The 17,070-nt window shown below is 33.3% G+C and overlaps 1 protein-coding gene across 1 annotated transcript; it reads right to left on the reverse strand.

Moving 5' to 3' along the window:
• Nucleotides 1–917: 917 nt before the first annotated feature.
• On the reverse strand, nucleotides 918–2,912 carry LOC133315995 (tyrosine decarboxylase-like). The gene has a single exon (XM_061517680.1). The coding sequence runs from the start codon at nucleotides 2,735–2,737 to the stop codon at nucleotides 1,136–1,138; it is 1,602 nt and encodes a 533-aa protein (XP_061373664.1). The 5' UTR covers nucleotides 2,738–2,912; the 3' UTR covers nucleotides 918–1,135.
• Nucleotides 2,913–17,070: the final 14,158 nt, after the last annotated feature.

The following is a 17,070-nucleotide window of genomic DNA, read 5'->3' on the forward strand; positions in this document are numbered from 1 at the left end:
AAATAAGTCAGATATGTTTAAAGAAAGGAAAATATAAGTCTCATATTGTAGGAGACTTGTTATCTCATGTCTGTGAGACCTATTCTTTAAAAAAAAATGTAAATAAATAAATAAATATTAGCAAAACTTTTGATGTATGACTAGGAGGGATATGTTATCTTATGTAACATGAAAAAAATATACCCCATAAAGAAAATACTAGACTAATTTCAAATGTTAATAATGAGGCTTTGAACTCAACACTGACATTTACTTAACGTAAGCATTGATGGTTTAAGCAAACAAAATGAGCAGATATTGAACTTAAATATCTGCCCTTTCCAACCATACCTGAGCTTAGCTATGGATAACATTTAAAGGTATTGCTTGCAACTCACGTCTCTTCTATCTCACGGCAATGACAATATGGTTAGTCTCAAATTAAATGGGACAATTAGACAGGGGATGGAGATCATGTCACACGTCAAGCAACATCAGAACAAGAAAATATAACTTTCACAAGAGAATTTTGCGCACAACCTTCACATAGGGTTAGATAGCAAACATTAAGGGATAGAAAAAAAAAAAAAAAATTGGCTGGTATAATACTTGGGCATCGCTTTTCCACCTCACCTGCAAGAAGAGGTTTCTATACAAGTTTTGTGTGGGAAAACAACATTTCCTTTCAGGACTATATGAAGTAGAGCTGACACTAAATACCTTATATTGACTATAAGAGTAACTAAACCACTTTCCATTAAACCTCAACTAACGAGTATAGAGGTGAAGGTAATTCTTGTACGTAATTTTACCCTTGATTATTTGCATAGAGATTGATTCCCTAATCGAACTCGTGATTATACCAGAAACTAGGTTAACAAAAAATTGTACATCTAATTTGACTATGCAACAAATTTAATAACATAATTTGTCTTATGTTTAGAACGTTGAGATGAAGGATGACAATCAATAAATTAAGTACAATTTGCAAGATTTAAACATAAAACCAAAAACACACTGATGCTCAATCAACAAGTAACACACTTTGGAGGCTGTTTTTATTCTGCACCCAATGTATCCAATAGAGAGTTCTTGGACATTCGGATGTGATTCTGCTAGGACAATGTTTTTTATTCCTGCAAAATTTAGACTTGATTTAGTTGTTTAAAATGGCATCTGCATGTTCCTGCACCACCTTCCAGGCCATGATCACATGTTTTTCCTCTGTTAAAGTTGCCCCTATAGCACACCTAATCACAAAAATTCCTCCAACGATAGCATGAGTCATGTATACAGTGCCTGAACCATTGATGGAATCAAGCAACTTACGATTGATTTCATTTGCAACATCCTCAGTTTTGAGATCTCCATTCTGAACCTTACCATTAGCAATCTTTGCAACTGCTGATGGCAAAACTCTAAAGCAGACAACAGCAAGATTTCTAGGTACTACAATCTCAAACCTCTTATCCAGCTTTACCAATCCTTCAAAAGTTTTGGCCATTTCAACGTGGTTTTTTAAGAAGTTTCTAAGATTAGCCACACCATAGCTTCGAAGAACAAGCCATACTTTCAGGGCACGAAATCTTCTGCTTAAGGTTATCTGCCAATCTTTGTAGTCCACCACTTTCTTTGAATCAGAAGCACTGTTTTCCAAATACTCTGAATTTGTTGATAGAGACTTTATAAGAGAAGCTGGATCCTTTACCCAAAGACAGCAACAATCTAAGTTAGTAAGAAACCATTTATGTGCATTGAGGCTAAAAGAATTTGCATCCTCAACTCCATCAATCAAGTATCTAAACTCAGGGCAAATGCATGCACTACCAGCATAAGCAGCATCAACGTGGACCCAAATGCCATAATCTTTTGCCACCTTACACAGTGGTCCTATTGGATCAATTGCGGTTGTTGAAGTAGTTCCCACAGTGACACAAAGATAACAAGGAACCAACCCATTTCCAACATCTGATTGAATGGTTGATAATAGTGATTCAGGTAACAAAGTGAATGAAGTTGACTGCATGGTCTTGATGGCCCTGAAATTCTTGGGGTGAATTCCTACTATATGAGCTGCTTTCAGAACTGCACAGTGTGTTTGATCAGAACAATACACAACAAGCTTTCCTATGTTTTCCTTACCAATTTGACTAAGCAATTGATCTCTTGCAGCAACTAGTGTAGCCAAGATGGCCTCACAAGTTGTCCCTAACAAAACACCTCCACCATTACCAGAGAAAAGGAAAGGCTTGGGGAGCTTCAGCACCTGTCCAAGCCAATCCATGACAACACTTTCTAGCTCTGTTGCTGCTGGGGATGAGACCCAATTGAAACCAACCACGTTGAGTCCGGTGCTTAGCATTTCTCCTAGAAACCCTGCTGTGCTACCACTGGAGGGGAAGTAAGCAAAGTAATTAGGACTTTGCCAGTGTGTTATTCCTGGAATTATATGTTGCTGCAAATCTTGAAGAATGGTTTCAATGGGTTCAGGATTCAAAGGTGCTAAACTAGGCAAGAGTTTTCCTAGATAACCAGGTTCTACTTGACTTAGAACTGGATAGTTAGCAACATTCTGGTAATAATCAGCAAGGAAATCAATTATCATGTGCCCTTGCTTCCTAAATTCTTTAGGATTTAGAGGGTCCATGATGAATTGAGGATTAGCTTTGGGGCTTGTAGAATATATAGACCCTTGCCTCCTCCCCCTCCTCCTCCTCTTTCTTCTTCTTCTTTTATGGTTACTTTTTAATCCATACATAGCTGTTGTTTTCCCTAAAAAAAATTAGATATCTATGTTTCTTATATTGTGGGAGATAAAATTATCTCTTATACACACATAAAAGTGTGTAGGATCCAAGTGGAATCATGTGAAAAAAAAGAAAAAAAGAGTCATATACTTCTATCTTTTATCAATGTGTAACTGATAGACATTAAACCCATCTTTTATATATTTTTACTTTCATTTTAAACTTTATAGCAACTTTTCTGCACACATTGATATCAACATGCAAATTTTTTAACTGAAAATTCATATGGAAGTTAACTACTAAGCACATGTACAAAGATATACACGTTGTTAATATTTTCAATTCACAAAAAAGTTATGTCGGTAGCTAGACATTAGTAAGTTCTTTCCTTTTTTAAGTTTGATCATGTAGTAGTTAAAATTCTGCGCACATGAGAATTTTTATGTTGTTTTGCCTTCAGTGTCACAGTCAGAGGACCAGCTTAAGCTGGCTAACATTAAGTAGAGAATGAGAAAAATGAAACACATTATAATAAATAGATGTCACGATTTTACCAACCATTTCGATTAATTAGGTGGAAGAATTAAGATTGGTCAGGGTACCATGTGTACCTTTTATAGCCATGTGTAAAGCTCCAGAAAAACAACTTTGAAGAGGAAAAAGGGCATACCTGGTGTGCAGAGTTCATAGATAGCAAGTAAATTTGGACAGCAAAGACTTGTATTATAGCTAGATTTGCTCACATTCACTAGTTTGAGTCAGAGCTATACTAATTATACTCGAGGTGGTTGAAAGAAATATTTGAGTGTATCTCTTCATTGAAGCTTGAATTTATGAATGCACACAAAATAACATCACATCATATGTAATTTGTCTAGTTATATATGATTCAAACCAGTGACTAAGTACTTATTCACAGGTGACGTGCTCGTCCTTTACTGAATAATCCGTTTTCACTATTGTACGATAGGATGTTTGCGGTCTCGGTTATGGAAATAAAAATCATTTGATCTAATTCCTTCGGTTTAATCATATAATCATTCATTTGGTTTGGATTTTTTTTTCAAATCCGATCCGATCCAATCCAATCTTTTTTGGTTTGGATTGGATCGGTTTTCGATTTTTTTGAAAATACTAAAATTTGTTTCATTATTATTGTGTAAATAACATCTTTTGTATATATTGACTTGTAAATTTTTTTAAAAAAAAAAAACAGAAGCATTAGTAAACTATAATGAAATTTATTTATTTTGGGCAATGAGATATGAAGCTCTACAAAGATAAAATTTTGTTGACGAGATGTGACTAGAATTTTTCTTGGGTTTAGTTGATAGGTTAATGGGTCTTGGGTTTAGAAATTTTTGGACTATGATTAAGGAAAGATCCAAGTAGATAGAGGGGAATTAATATATTGGATCGGTTTGGATTGGATCGGTTTTCATCAATCCATCCAAAAACCGATCCAATCCAATTAAAATTTGCGAGTTTTTTTCGGTTTTCATTTTTTTGGTTTTCATTTTTTCGGTTTTCGGTTTATTCGGTTATCGATTTTTCGATTTGGTTATTGCGGTTTGAATCGGTTTGGATTGGTTGATGAACACCCCTATTGTACGATATACAGTTGTACCAAAGGCTAAAATTAATCGTATCAACTTTTACCGTATAAAACGTATTAATTTAGTTGGTAGCAAGACAGCTGAATAATTGAAAAAAATAATTTGTAAAATTATTAGAGTCATTGATCGTATATTTTGTTTGGATAAATATTTATTGTCTTGTTATCAAAAAAAAATAAAATATTTATTGTCTTATATTTTTTAACAGGCTAAATCAGGTTTTTATTTTTTCTAAATAAATCCTACGAAGCACCGACACTTCAAAATCTTTGACGTGTAGTGTCCGACACTCACTGGCACTCCGACACTTCCCGACACTCCAATACTCGTTGCAAAGACTCAAAAAAGGTTCAAATGTTACGTTGCATTGCATTTTGAGATCCAACTATTAGATTCGTTGGATTTGAGTTTAATATAAAAATTTAGGATATCTTATGTTTCTTTGCAAAATTGATGGGTATTATAAGTTTAGCTTTATTTTTTATTAAATTATTGAATATTAAATAAAATATACACTAAATAAATTAAAAATATTATATAATATCAAAACGTGTCCTAACGTGTCGAAATTTAATATTTTTTAGAATTAACGTGTCGGAATGTCGTGTCGTATCTCGTGTCCCGTGTCGGTGCAACATTGAATAAATCAGGTCACAAGATGATGATTATATTCATAACAGGTAACGGGTTATGACAGACTGACATATTTAAATACAGCCTTAATCTTTTAAGATCAAAGTCTGTCTCGGCTCAGCCCGTTAATAGACCCACATGCCATCTTTTGGAGGGATTTAAATAACTTCATCTCTAATCCATCCCACATTATGGATTAGTCTCATAGTCGACTCAAAGAGTGAAAACTTGTGAAAATATAAGGGGAATCAACTCGGTGCAAAGAAGCAATTAAAGTTGAGTTATCTAAAAAAAACTTTTACCCTGTGTAATACGCGATATTACTTTATATACGAATTAGTCAAATTTATGCTCAGGAAACCCTTTGAAGATTTTGAAGGTATTTAAATTATGGGTAATATTTTTCTCGTTTCACATGATACAAGCAATTTTTCTACAGACACATAAAAGTGGGCCCATCAATTCTTTTACATTTCTTTTATTTTAAAAATAGTGGCCCCCACAATTGATTGTCTCTATGACATGACCTAAATATTTTCTTACAATATAATATTTGTTTTTCCCTTAAATTATTTAAGGAAAGAGATAGCCCAATACACAAGGAAATACCGATGGTTTTCTAGTACATGGGAAGATTTTCTCTCAACAATTTTATAACTTTGATAGTGAGAATAAAATAGGATCCTTTAACAAGAAAGGGTGTATATATCTTTCAAAGATTAACTCTACGCCGGGACATATATTGCTTATTAAAGAATTTTCATAATTTCCACCCATAATGAAAACAAACTATTTTATCGTATGACAATTTTATTGTAATCATTTTTTTTTTAATTTCTATTTTCGGGAATATAAATGGATAGAAAACTCATTTGGTAAAATCGATTTATTTTTTTCTTCCCGAGATTTGTCGGTTTAATTTTTGTGTTGAGAATAGAAAAAAGAATAAAAAAATTTCTGTTTTTTGTTCTCAGACACATAATGAGAAACATTATTATCACTATCACCGCCACCAACAACTACCACCATCGCAGCCACCATCGCCATCACCACCCCCACGCCACAGCCACCACCATCATCGTCACCACCACTACTATCGATGCAGCCACTACCGTTATCACCACCACCGCCACCGCCGCCAATCACCACCATCACCACTGTCTTCACCACCATCACCATGTCATCACCACCATATCATCATCGCCATCGCCACTACTACCATGCCACTATCATCGCCACCACTACCGCTACCGCTGTCGCTACTGTCACCACACCGTCAACACCACTACCATTGCCACCATTATAGTCATCACCACCACCACCTCCACTACCATCACCACACCACCGCCACAGCCATCACTATTGCCACCACTGTTGTTGCCGCTGTCACCACCACCATACTATATGAAAAGGAAAGTGATGTTCCAAAAAAAAAATTATGCTTAATAAAAAAAAAATTATTATATTATTTATTGTGTTATCAAACACAATTCTCAATTTCGAAATAAAAATAGAACATGTTATCAAATATATATTTTTTATTAGAAACTGTTCTAAAGCACATAAATAGAAAATAAATATAAAAAAATTATTTCTTTTTAGAAACAGTATCATGAAACAGAATGATTGGTATGCACACCCATAACAAGACGAGTTAGAGGTTGTTTTGTTTTTTTGGATCTCTTTATCAATTTTTCCTAGGATCTAGTTTCTCGTAGCTACGCATACAAATCGCCACAGTTCGATAATAAACGCAAATGCTCCACAACGGGAATTATGGATTAAAAATAAGCAAACCGTTTGATCAACATCTAAGTGATATGTTGTTGGCAAGTTAGGGGAAAATTACTATCAGGAGAATTATTATCGATGAGTTAAGCAGCAATCTAGCATAATAAGTGACCTCAACACCGAATCTCAATTTAAACCATTAAAATATTATATTTATGAGTTTTTAAATTGGGAAAAATGTTTCCACAGTTAATGCAGAGAAGTTATCTGCATTTATTCTCAAAACGACGTCGTTTTAGTATTGAAATCTTAAAAAATTATAAATATAAAGACTATTATAACCTTAAAATAAATTAAAATTACAAAAACACCATGATTTCCGTTCCAAAACGACGTCGTATTGGCTTACTGCAGATAACTTATCTGCAGTAACTGCAGAAAAAGCGAACCCTTTTAAATTTACTTATGTGATTTTTACTTAATTCATTTTTAACCATTGTTGGGCTTCGTTACTCACAATTGGATTTCCAACATTCCTCCCCCTAGTTCCAAAGCCCATATTTGCTTCTCTTTGAGTATTAGTTTGGCAACACTTATCAAGTCATTGACTCCATAAATGTGTAACGACTCGAAATTAATTTGAAAAATAAAAACAATGGGACCAGCCACCAATTTTATTTTATTTGAAAAAATTAAAAAATCTTTTTTATTTAGCAAAACTAGTCTTTTTAAAAAATGAACCAAAGGTAGAGTCTGATTATGCACAGGGAATGTGGAAACTTAATTCCACTACATCTCTGATACATCCATTTAAAAAATAGTTACCTTAGATTAGTTGTGCAAATTTTTAATAATTTTATAGCATCTTTCTTGATCCAAACAAAACAAGGTAAATATTAAAAATAGAGAAGGATTATTCTTACGACCTAAAAGTTTTACAACCTCTTACAATCTATTTTTTCACTATTGATTTCCGTCAATCAAACGGTTATGATTTATTGATTCACATTTATTAATTAATTATAATTTTGAATAAATTATAACAGATGAATTGACGAAAATCAACGAAAAAAATAGGTTGAAATAGGTTGTTTTTTAGGTTGTAAGAATAACGCTTCTAAATTAAAAATATTACAAGAAAAACACACAAAATTGTAAAAGTTTTATTTTGAGTTTGACGGAGAAATTTCGCTCCGACGTATTCACTGGTGCGATGAGGAACTCAAAGCTACATCGCTTTGTAGATTATATATGTGTATTAGTTAATTTTAATTTTTGAAAAGAGATAATTTATTTATTTTTATTTTTTTGAAAAATGAATCCATCATTGCTCAGAGCTTAAGACAGCATAGCTATACGTAAGCCCCCAATAAAGTTTATAACACTTGAGGGTGGAAAGTCACCCAACAATGTTATACATCGCTGCTAAGATACTGAATAAAATAATTTTTCTAAATAATAAAAAATTAATTTTGATTTTTTAAAATTTTGATAGAAAATAATTTTATAACAAAATCCACATTTACACAAAGCTTAAGATAACATAGTTATACGAAAATCTATACAATTTTACAACACTCGAGGATGATATCTCAGAACAATTTTGTAAATCATTGCATGAATTAAATAAATAAAATAAAACAAAATTTATTTGCAGGCACCATGGCAAATATGACTTCATTTTTTGTTTATTTGAAGCATTAAACAAAAGCTGATTTTTTTTTTAGCTTAAATCTATCAAGAATAGAATAGGCTAGTAACAATTGCCATAAACAGTGCAACAAAAGATACTAACACAACCAAAATATGATAGTTCAATTGGCCTCTGAGAATTGAATTGGTGGGTTGAGAGTATGTGTTCGATTTTTTTTATTACTGTCTTTGAGAAAGGTTTAAAGTCTTAATCAAGAATTCGCCCTAAATTGAATTAGTCGCGAAACGATAAACCGATTATAATATCTATAGAAAAAGAAAATACTAACACATCACGTCTCCCAAGAACCAGAGTTTCCGGCTTTGCATTGGCGAGGTTGCTTTTGACAATAACTCTTTGAAGCTCAATATAATTTAACCAAAGCAATATCACCACTTTTGATAGAAAAGAATTAATCGCCCAAAAAAGTAATGAATACTACTACTACTGCTAAAGAATAACTCGCTTTAATTTATACTTCTAAGAATCAAAACTTATGATGCCATAAAATGAATACTCAACAAGTGCAGAACCACAAAAATGCATATTCGACCAGTGTAGTAACTTCAGTATTGTTGACAGCAACATTCATACCTATGATGTTTTGCCTATGGGCATGGATTATACCAGTCTTTCATTATATTTAAAGAAAACATGTTTATGTTCGATGCACAAAATTTATTCACGCCACCCTCCATTTATTAACATACTAAATAACTCTTGAAGGAGATAAAGAAAGTCTGGAAATTAGTTCTCATGACAGATTTTACTTTTGAGGATTAAAGATAAACTCTATCTTAAAGAAAGAAATGAAAGGAAAAGAATATATATAAAAAGGCAAACCAATAGAACCATGAATTAAGGGAAATAAAAAAAAATCAAAAGACAACTAAAATCCTAACATCTAAAAGAGAGTATTATGACTAGAACTATAAAAAACAAAGTTCAACTTCAAACATTTTATCGTACAGGAAATCGGCAAAAATAAATTGAATAAAGTATTTTTTGGATCCTTAACAAATATTATGGGGTCCAATTTAATTCTTTTAAAAAAAGTCGACTTGTGGTCCCTCTAAAATTTAAAATAGACACATGTTAATCCTTTTAAGTGACTAATGCGGGTCTTCTCTAAGTTTTAGATAGACCACTATTTTGACTAACTGAGATTATTTCAAATTTCAGAGGGACACAAATAGATTTTTTTTTCTAAAGAATTAAAATAAGTTCTATAATTTTCATTGAGGACCCAAAACGTACTTTACTCAAATAAATTACGATACATGCTAAAGATAGGGGTGGCAATACGGGTCAACCCAACACGACACGACACGACACGTTTTTGACCCGTACACTATTTGACACGACCCTGACACGACCCGTTTTGTAAACGGGTCGTAAAACACAAACCCTGACACGACCCGTTGCGGGTCACAGGTCGACACGATACGACCCGCAAAATTTAAAATTTAAAAAAAAAAGTGGGATTTTTTGAAAAATAAATAAATTAAAAACAATAAAAAATAAAAATAAAAATAAAAAAAGATTAGCTTCTGTTTTTTGAAATTTTTAGTTCCTTCTATTTTTTTCTATACTAAACAATGACTATATATATCAATATATAAATGAATAAAAATAATAATATAATAAAATATTTAATTAAAAAATAAAAAAATGACATTGTGCGGGTTGACACGCGAACCCGCGGGTTGACACGTGACCCGACACGAAAAAAACGGGTCACATTTACACAACCCTGACACGACCCGCCCTGACCCGCGAGTTGAGACGACACGTGATTTGACGGGTCGGGTCACGGGTCAACCCGCGGGTCAATACCTGTATTGCCACCCTAAGCTAAAGATACAAATATGAGTACCAAGCATACGACATATATAACAGAACCGAGAGAAAGTATACCGAACAAAGTCCTTAATGGCTTGGATGCTAACTAAATGCCTCTTAATCCTGTGCTTAAATTTTTTTACAATAACCCTCACTAAGATTCCTGAGTTCTTGTTGTTAAAAGACCGTGGATGAAAATTCACCTATAGATTTGAATATGTGTATAATACCAGAGATAGTAATTAACATTATAAATGAAGTGCAATAGAAATTTAAGAACGAACTCATAGTATGTCTGGAAAAAAAATGACGAGAATATGCAATGGAATCCACAGTTGTCTCCTTAAGATAATTTGTTCCCTCACTATTGATGAAGGTTGATGAACACTTGTCTCCCAGGATAGAACAGATTGCATCCCAAGGATGATGGCAACTACCAACCAAGAGCCCGAATGAACGCAACAGAATGTCTGAGAAATTACATAGGAGTGTATGAATGCTTGCACGGATGAAGGAAAAATCTGGCAGAATAACTCATTCCCAGATTTACTCATTACTGTCCTCAGCAATGGACTAATTTAAGATCATGGGAAAATGCAAAAGTATAAAAATCATGCTCAATGACTTATCAATAAAAGAACAAAATAGTTCATCAATCCCTCAGTGATCAGACTAGGAAAAATAATATGACTCTGAGAACACGCAGGTAATCAAGCAGTTTCCAAAAATAGCAAGTCATAAAATTACATCAAGAGATCAATCAATCAAGCATAGAAAACTGAACCAAAACACACCCCATTACTGAAAATATTAAGTCACTCATCACTCGAGTGTCTAAAGGGGAAGTGTTTCACTCAAACCTCCACCGAATTAATACTATCTAAGATTAGTCATATTCTCACTCTCCACAGTTAAATAGCATGCATAGAAGATCAAGAGGTCTTTACTCAGGTTGTAATGGGACTTGACTAAGGGAAAGATAAATGAAGAGATAAATAGCTAAAACAACGGAACAAAGAAAGATCATGGTAAAGTGTAAACATATTACTTGCAATCCTTTTCTCTTTTTCTTCCTTTTCTTTTTCAGAATTTTTATTCTTCAATCCCCAAAACTTTTTCTTTTTCATTTTCATTTTCTATATTTCTCAACTCTTTTATTTGCATAGAATCAAAAACAATTATTTTTGTTTTTCATCATTTTTCAACTTTTGCTTTTGCTCAACTCACGTAACCTCCTTTTTCACCACTAAGAATTACATTATACAATACTTATGCTTATATCCTACTATAAAAATTCTATAACCAATCTTATATAAGATAGATGTGTGTGTGGAGTGGCTGATTAAGATATATGTTATTCAAGAATAAACATGCTTAGGCTCAAAAGGCTAAAGAAAAGATATTATAATGGTTAGCTTTATGGCTAAATAGCTAAAATAAGAAAAATGCCTCAATCATGTCTTCTTTCAATTTTGTTTTTTCAATCTCTGTATCAATTTTTCCTAGGATGTAGTTTCTCGTAGCTACGCATACAAATCGCCGCAGTTCGATAACAAACGCAAATGTTCCACAACGTGGATTATGGATTAAAAAATAAGCGAACCATTTGATCAACATCTTGGTGATATGTTGTTGGCAAGTTAGGGAATACTCAATGTGAGAATTATTAGCAATAGGCTAAGCAGCAATCTAGCGCAAAACATTCGATTTATGGTTTCTTTTCATTTATTTATATGGTTCTAACCAGTGGCGGGGCCACGTGATATATGGGGTGGTTTCGGTCCGGACTAAGTTTTAACAAATTGTACTTATCATGTATAATTATATAATTAATTATAATTTTGTCCAGTCTAAAATTGTAATTTGACACTATCAAAAAATTAAAATATAATTGGTGAGAGATTTGGATAAGTTATATTAAGTTATGTGTTCCATTTTCACTTATATGAAAAAAGTAAAATATATTTAATAAAATTAAAAAAAATTTAATAAAATTATAACTCTTTTTGATGTTGTCTACCCAGGTGTTTAGTATTTAATATAATTTAAATATATTATGATATGAACAAACAAAAATTAAGAAAAATAAATATACATATAATTTTTTGGCCCGGGTCCAATTGGAGCCTGGCTCGGCCACTGGTTCTAACCATTATGGGTCTTCATTACTCGTAATTGAATTACCAATATCTTATCCTCAAGTGAGAGTCTGAAGCCTATATTTACTTCTTTTCAAGTATTAATAGGATTACATCAAAGTTTGGCAATGCTTATTAAGCTATTGATTACATGTGTTTGGAAGGCTTACAAAGACTAATACCAATCATCATCTCCAGATGCTCAATTCAAATAGATCAATCAACCATTAGATTTGATATCCAAGTTGGGAGGTCAGGAAAGCTCATGATAAGAAGAACTATCATCAATGAGATAAATGGCAATCCACCATAATAAATGAGCTTAATATTATATCTAAACCCAAAATTTTAAAAAATTAAGTTTATGAATCTTTCTATTTATATAATATTCATTTAATCTATTTCTAACTAATATTTAACTTAATTATTCACACTTCAACTCCTCATTTATAAGTGCTTACAATAAAATCAAAACTTAAGGGCCTGATTGATTTCTGTTCTGGAGAACAGTTTTTGAATTTTAAAAATAATAAAACAAAAAAAGTTGTTTGGAAAAGGTGTTTTCATGTTATCTGTTTTCAAAACAGCCTCCGTGTTTTTGTTTTAAAAACCAAAAAACCAAAATAGCTAAGGGATGTTTTCAAAAGCTGTTTTCATGGTGGCATTTTTGTAAATATAAGGATTCATTAATTACATTTTTGTAATTAAATCGAATTTTATTTTAATTTTAAATTACTTTGCGGTGGCAATTTTTTAAATGAGGATTCATTAATGGCATTTTTGTAAATAACTACAACTTCTTTACAACTTTAAAACTAACTCTATTCAAACAAGTTTTATTGTTTTTTTACTCTCAAAACCAGTTTTCAAAATTTATCCTCAAAACAGTTTTTAAAAATAAAAAACAAAACACATTCAAACACACCCTAATACTCTAAGTAGGGCTCTTTGACCCATTTGGGATTTTTACCCCTTTAATTTATCAATGTGGTATTTGGTTCATGGTATTTACCAATTGGGGTTAATGAGTAACGCGAGGGGGACCCGGTGTCACTGAGTGCCGCAAATCTCCCCCCGCGTCACTCACATTTCTTTTATTTTTTATTTTTATTTTTTTCAAATGAATGACGTTCCCCCTACCCTGGGGAACTCACATGATTGTGCCAAGTGGCACAATCTCGTTAGTCGTGTTACCGTAAAACTTTGGAAGACCATAACTTTTGACTCGGGTATTCAAATCAGATGATTTTTTTTATTTCACATAACTTTTTGAGATCTACATAATGACACCTCATTTAACATATTTTGTCTCTCACAAACATAATTCAAATTTGTAAAAAAATGAAACTATTATTGTAAATTTGAACTATGTTAATGAAAGATAAAATATGTCAAATGAGATGGCATTGCGTAGATCTCAAAAAGTTATGCGAAATAAAAAAAAAGCATCTAATTTGGATACCCGAGTCAAAAGTTATGGCCTTCCAAAATTTTAGGGTAACAAGACTAACGGGATTATGCCACTTGGCACTATCCTATGAGTTCTCCAGGAGAGGGGAGCGTCACTCATTTGAAAAAAATAAAAATAAAGAAGTGTGAGTGACGAGGGGGATGTTTGCTGTAACACCCCGTGTATACCCGATTTGTTATCATGTCATCGTATTAAGCAGCGCTTAATTAAAATGCGGAATAAACTTTTTCTTTTCAATTATGACGTCATTAACATTAACCAAGTTGATTACTTAATCATTTTTCATAAAACATTGCATGTATGTAATTGCAACCAAACAAACTACACTGAATAACCTCATTAATATAGATGTTCATCTAATCACGGAACTACAACACGTAGCCCGGACAATATCCTGATACAATTATACAACTCTAATCTAAAATATCAAAACATAGTCAATGCGGAATGGACAACCCCCATGCTCACCAAATAAGGCTACAAAGCCCAACAAAGTCTCAGCTCAATAAACCATAAACTGAAACTAAAACAAAAGCAGCATCCAATCATATCAGCATAAGCATGTAAACAACAGTCAACTAAGCTTCGGTCTCCTACCGCCCGAGGTCTCAACTCCCGAGGTACCTGAACCTGAAAATGTGCCCCAAAAGTGGGGTGAGATCTCTAAAAAGAAATCTCAGTAAGACAAGGGGTCCTCAAGGACTCTTCCGCCCCAAGCTCACTTATAAGTATAATATAAGTTCAAAAATGATATTTTCAATGCATGTTCATTTTAAAGCATTAAATCATGACAGTATAATCTCTTGCACAACTAGTCAAATACTACAACTCATTAATCATGTGATGTATGCAAATGCAGTTCGACTGGCCAGGAAACAAGATAGGGTTTATACACGTCTGCGACCTATCTAAACATAAGAGTCGCAGTCTTATGCCCTACACACCAGAGTCACAGTCTGATTGTATAAGTAATCACATCACTTTCATACATTACATGCCTTACACACCAGAGTCGTTGTCTGATTGTGTAAGTAATTAACATCACTTTCATACATTACCTCGACAGTTAATTTAACACATCTCAGGCATATATCAATGCATATTTCATCTTTCATAAAAACATACATGCATATAAACCACCCTCCCATGGAGGTCGGTGGAACAAGCAACAGATCAATCCGAGGACATGAAAGCTTACCTGTCAAGTAGTATACTCAAACTTAAAATCCCAACAGCAGCCCACAAGTCACAAAACAGCAGGATCAAGGTCTGTTTATAACATAAATATCATCAATACTCATGCTCTATAATTTCATGTCAAAAGGAGTACGTTTTCTTTCTTATTTTTGCTTACTGCACGCTTTCCTCAAAGCCTTAAGCATTAAACCGTGTTTACTCTTTTTAAATCTTTAATTGTAACTCTTCACCGAAAAATTATAAGATTTTAATATGTTAAACTAGACATCTCCATATTTATAACGACATATTATACGTCTCAATCGGAGTTGTATAACTCCGGTTATGTTCTACGCAAAGTGACTGCTGCAACCAGAATTTCCAGCAACCAAAACGCGAATTCAAAATGACTCTACGATCAAACCACTTATTCAATGGCTACGAAATTTTACAAAGTTGTAGCCCTATGTGTTAGCTTCACATAGGTCAAAATGAAACTCGATTTGGAGCTATGTAGCTCAAGATATCGAATTTTGACTAAAACAAGTTCATTGTTGTCCAAACCAAAATATCGAGATATTGCCAAAGGAATATCGGGATATCGATATCTGGATATCATATCGGGATATCAATATCCGGATATTTTCGGAGGAATATCCGATATCAATATCGGGATATCACATCCGGATATCAATATCCGGATATTGGTTTTCCAATATCCGGATATTTTGCGACAGTCTTCAAAAAATGCATTTTTTCAAGAGTTTTTCCTACAAGGTTCAACTTTTAACACTTTCAGACCTTCAAGCATGCATTTTTAAACACATTTAAGCTAATGATCATCTTGTTTATTTATTTTCTTCATTTAACATACCAAGACTCCACTTTTATAAGAGAAAACTCATGATCAAGGTTCAATAACTTACCCCAAGCTCCAAAACAGAGATAAATGATGCTCTTGGAGCTCTCAAGTCAACTCCAAGGTGCTGACTCAAAGGGTACACGAAAAGACACTCAAGAAAGGTCCTTCCTTCACAAAGATTGCTTCTTGGAGCTACAACAACCAAAAGAAAGACTCCCACACCACTCAACTCAGAAACAGCCCCTTCTCAACACTCACACAGCACCCACAACTCAAAAGATGACACTTTTCTCACTCACCAATGCTCACACCCAAGTGTTTACTTGTTTAGAGATGAAGAAATCAAAGAAAAGAGGTGACTTTGAGGGTTTCTCATGCAATGGTGACCAAGGGAGAAAGTGGCAGTAGCTAAGGTTCAGCAACACTCATGTAGAGTACAAAAATTCTGACCTAGGATCATATGTCATCCTATATATAGCCTCATTAAATTTTAAACACACTGTGTTAGCACTAATAGCTACACTTAGCATTTTAATCCCGAACTTAGGATTCTGAACCTAGTCATTTTTCTAAGATTTTTCATATTTTTATTTTATTTTTGGCAGTACTTTTTCGGTACGCACTTTTACTTAGCCAATATCAGTTCTGACACCAGTTCTCATTATTTTGACTTGAAACTTGTTATGCTAGTCCTATATATTATTCTAGTGACATATACATACTTTTCATAATTTTCTGGGATACTTCATCGGTACACATTTATACCGTGGAGCAGAATCGATATATGCACTTTTCGTCAGAAAAGACATTCAACATTATTAATCACTTACAATAATTATTTAGGCCTTCTCATAATTATTAGGGTCAATTATGGAATTATCTCATTAACCTCATAATTAATTAATTTAATTTCCTAATTTAACGGTGTGGGTTCTTACATTTGCGGCACTCAATGACGCGGGTCCCCCTCGCGTCACTAAACGACCCCTATTGATAAATACCGTAAACCAAATATCACATTGATAAATTAAAATCCCAACAAACCCCAATGGATCAAAGAGCCCTCTAAGTAAAGTCTACTGAAATCAGTCATCCTTTTTCCTTTGACAGGGGTAGAAATTCTTAACATCCGTTTACCCAGAAATGTCATGCTAAGCACACGCGTACACACCCACAAATTAT

Source organism: Gastrolobium bilobum, unplaced genomic scaffold (genome assembly GCF_033153095.1).
Source record: "Gastrolobium bilobum isolate Gb01-03AN ecotype WA unplaced genomic scaffold, APGP_CSIRO_Gbil_v1 utg4229, whole genome shotgun sequence".
Classification (NCBI taxonomy): Eukaryota; Viridiplantae; Streptophyta; class Magnoliopsida; order Fabales; family Fabaceae; genus Gastrolobium; species Gastrolobium bilobum.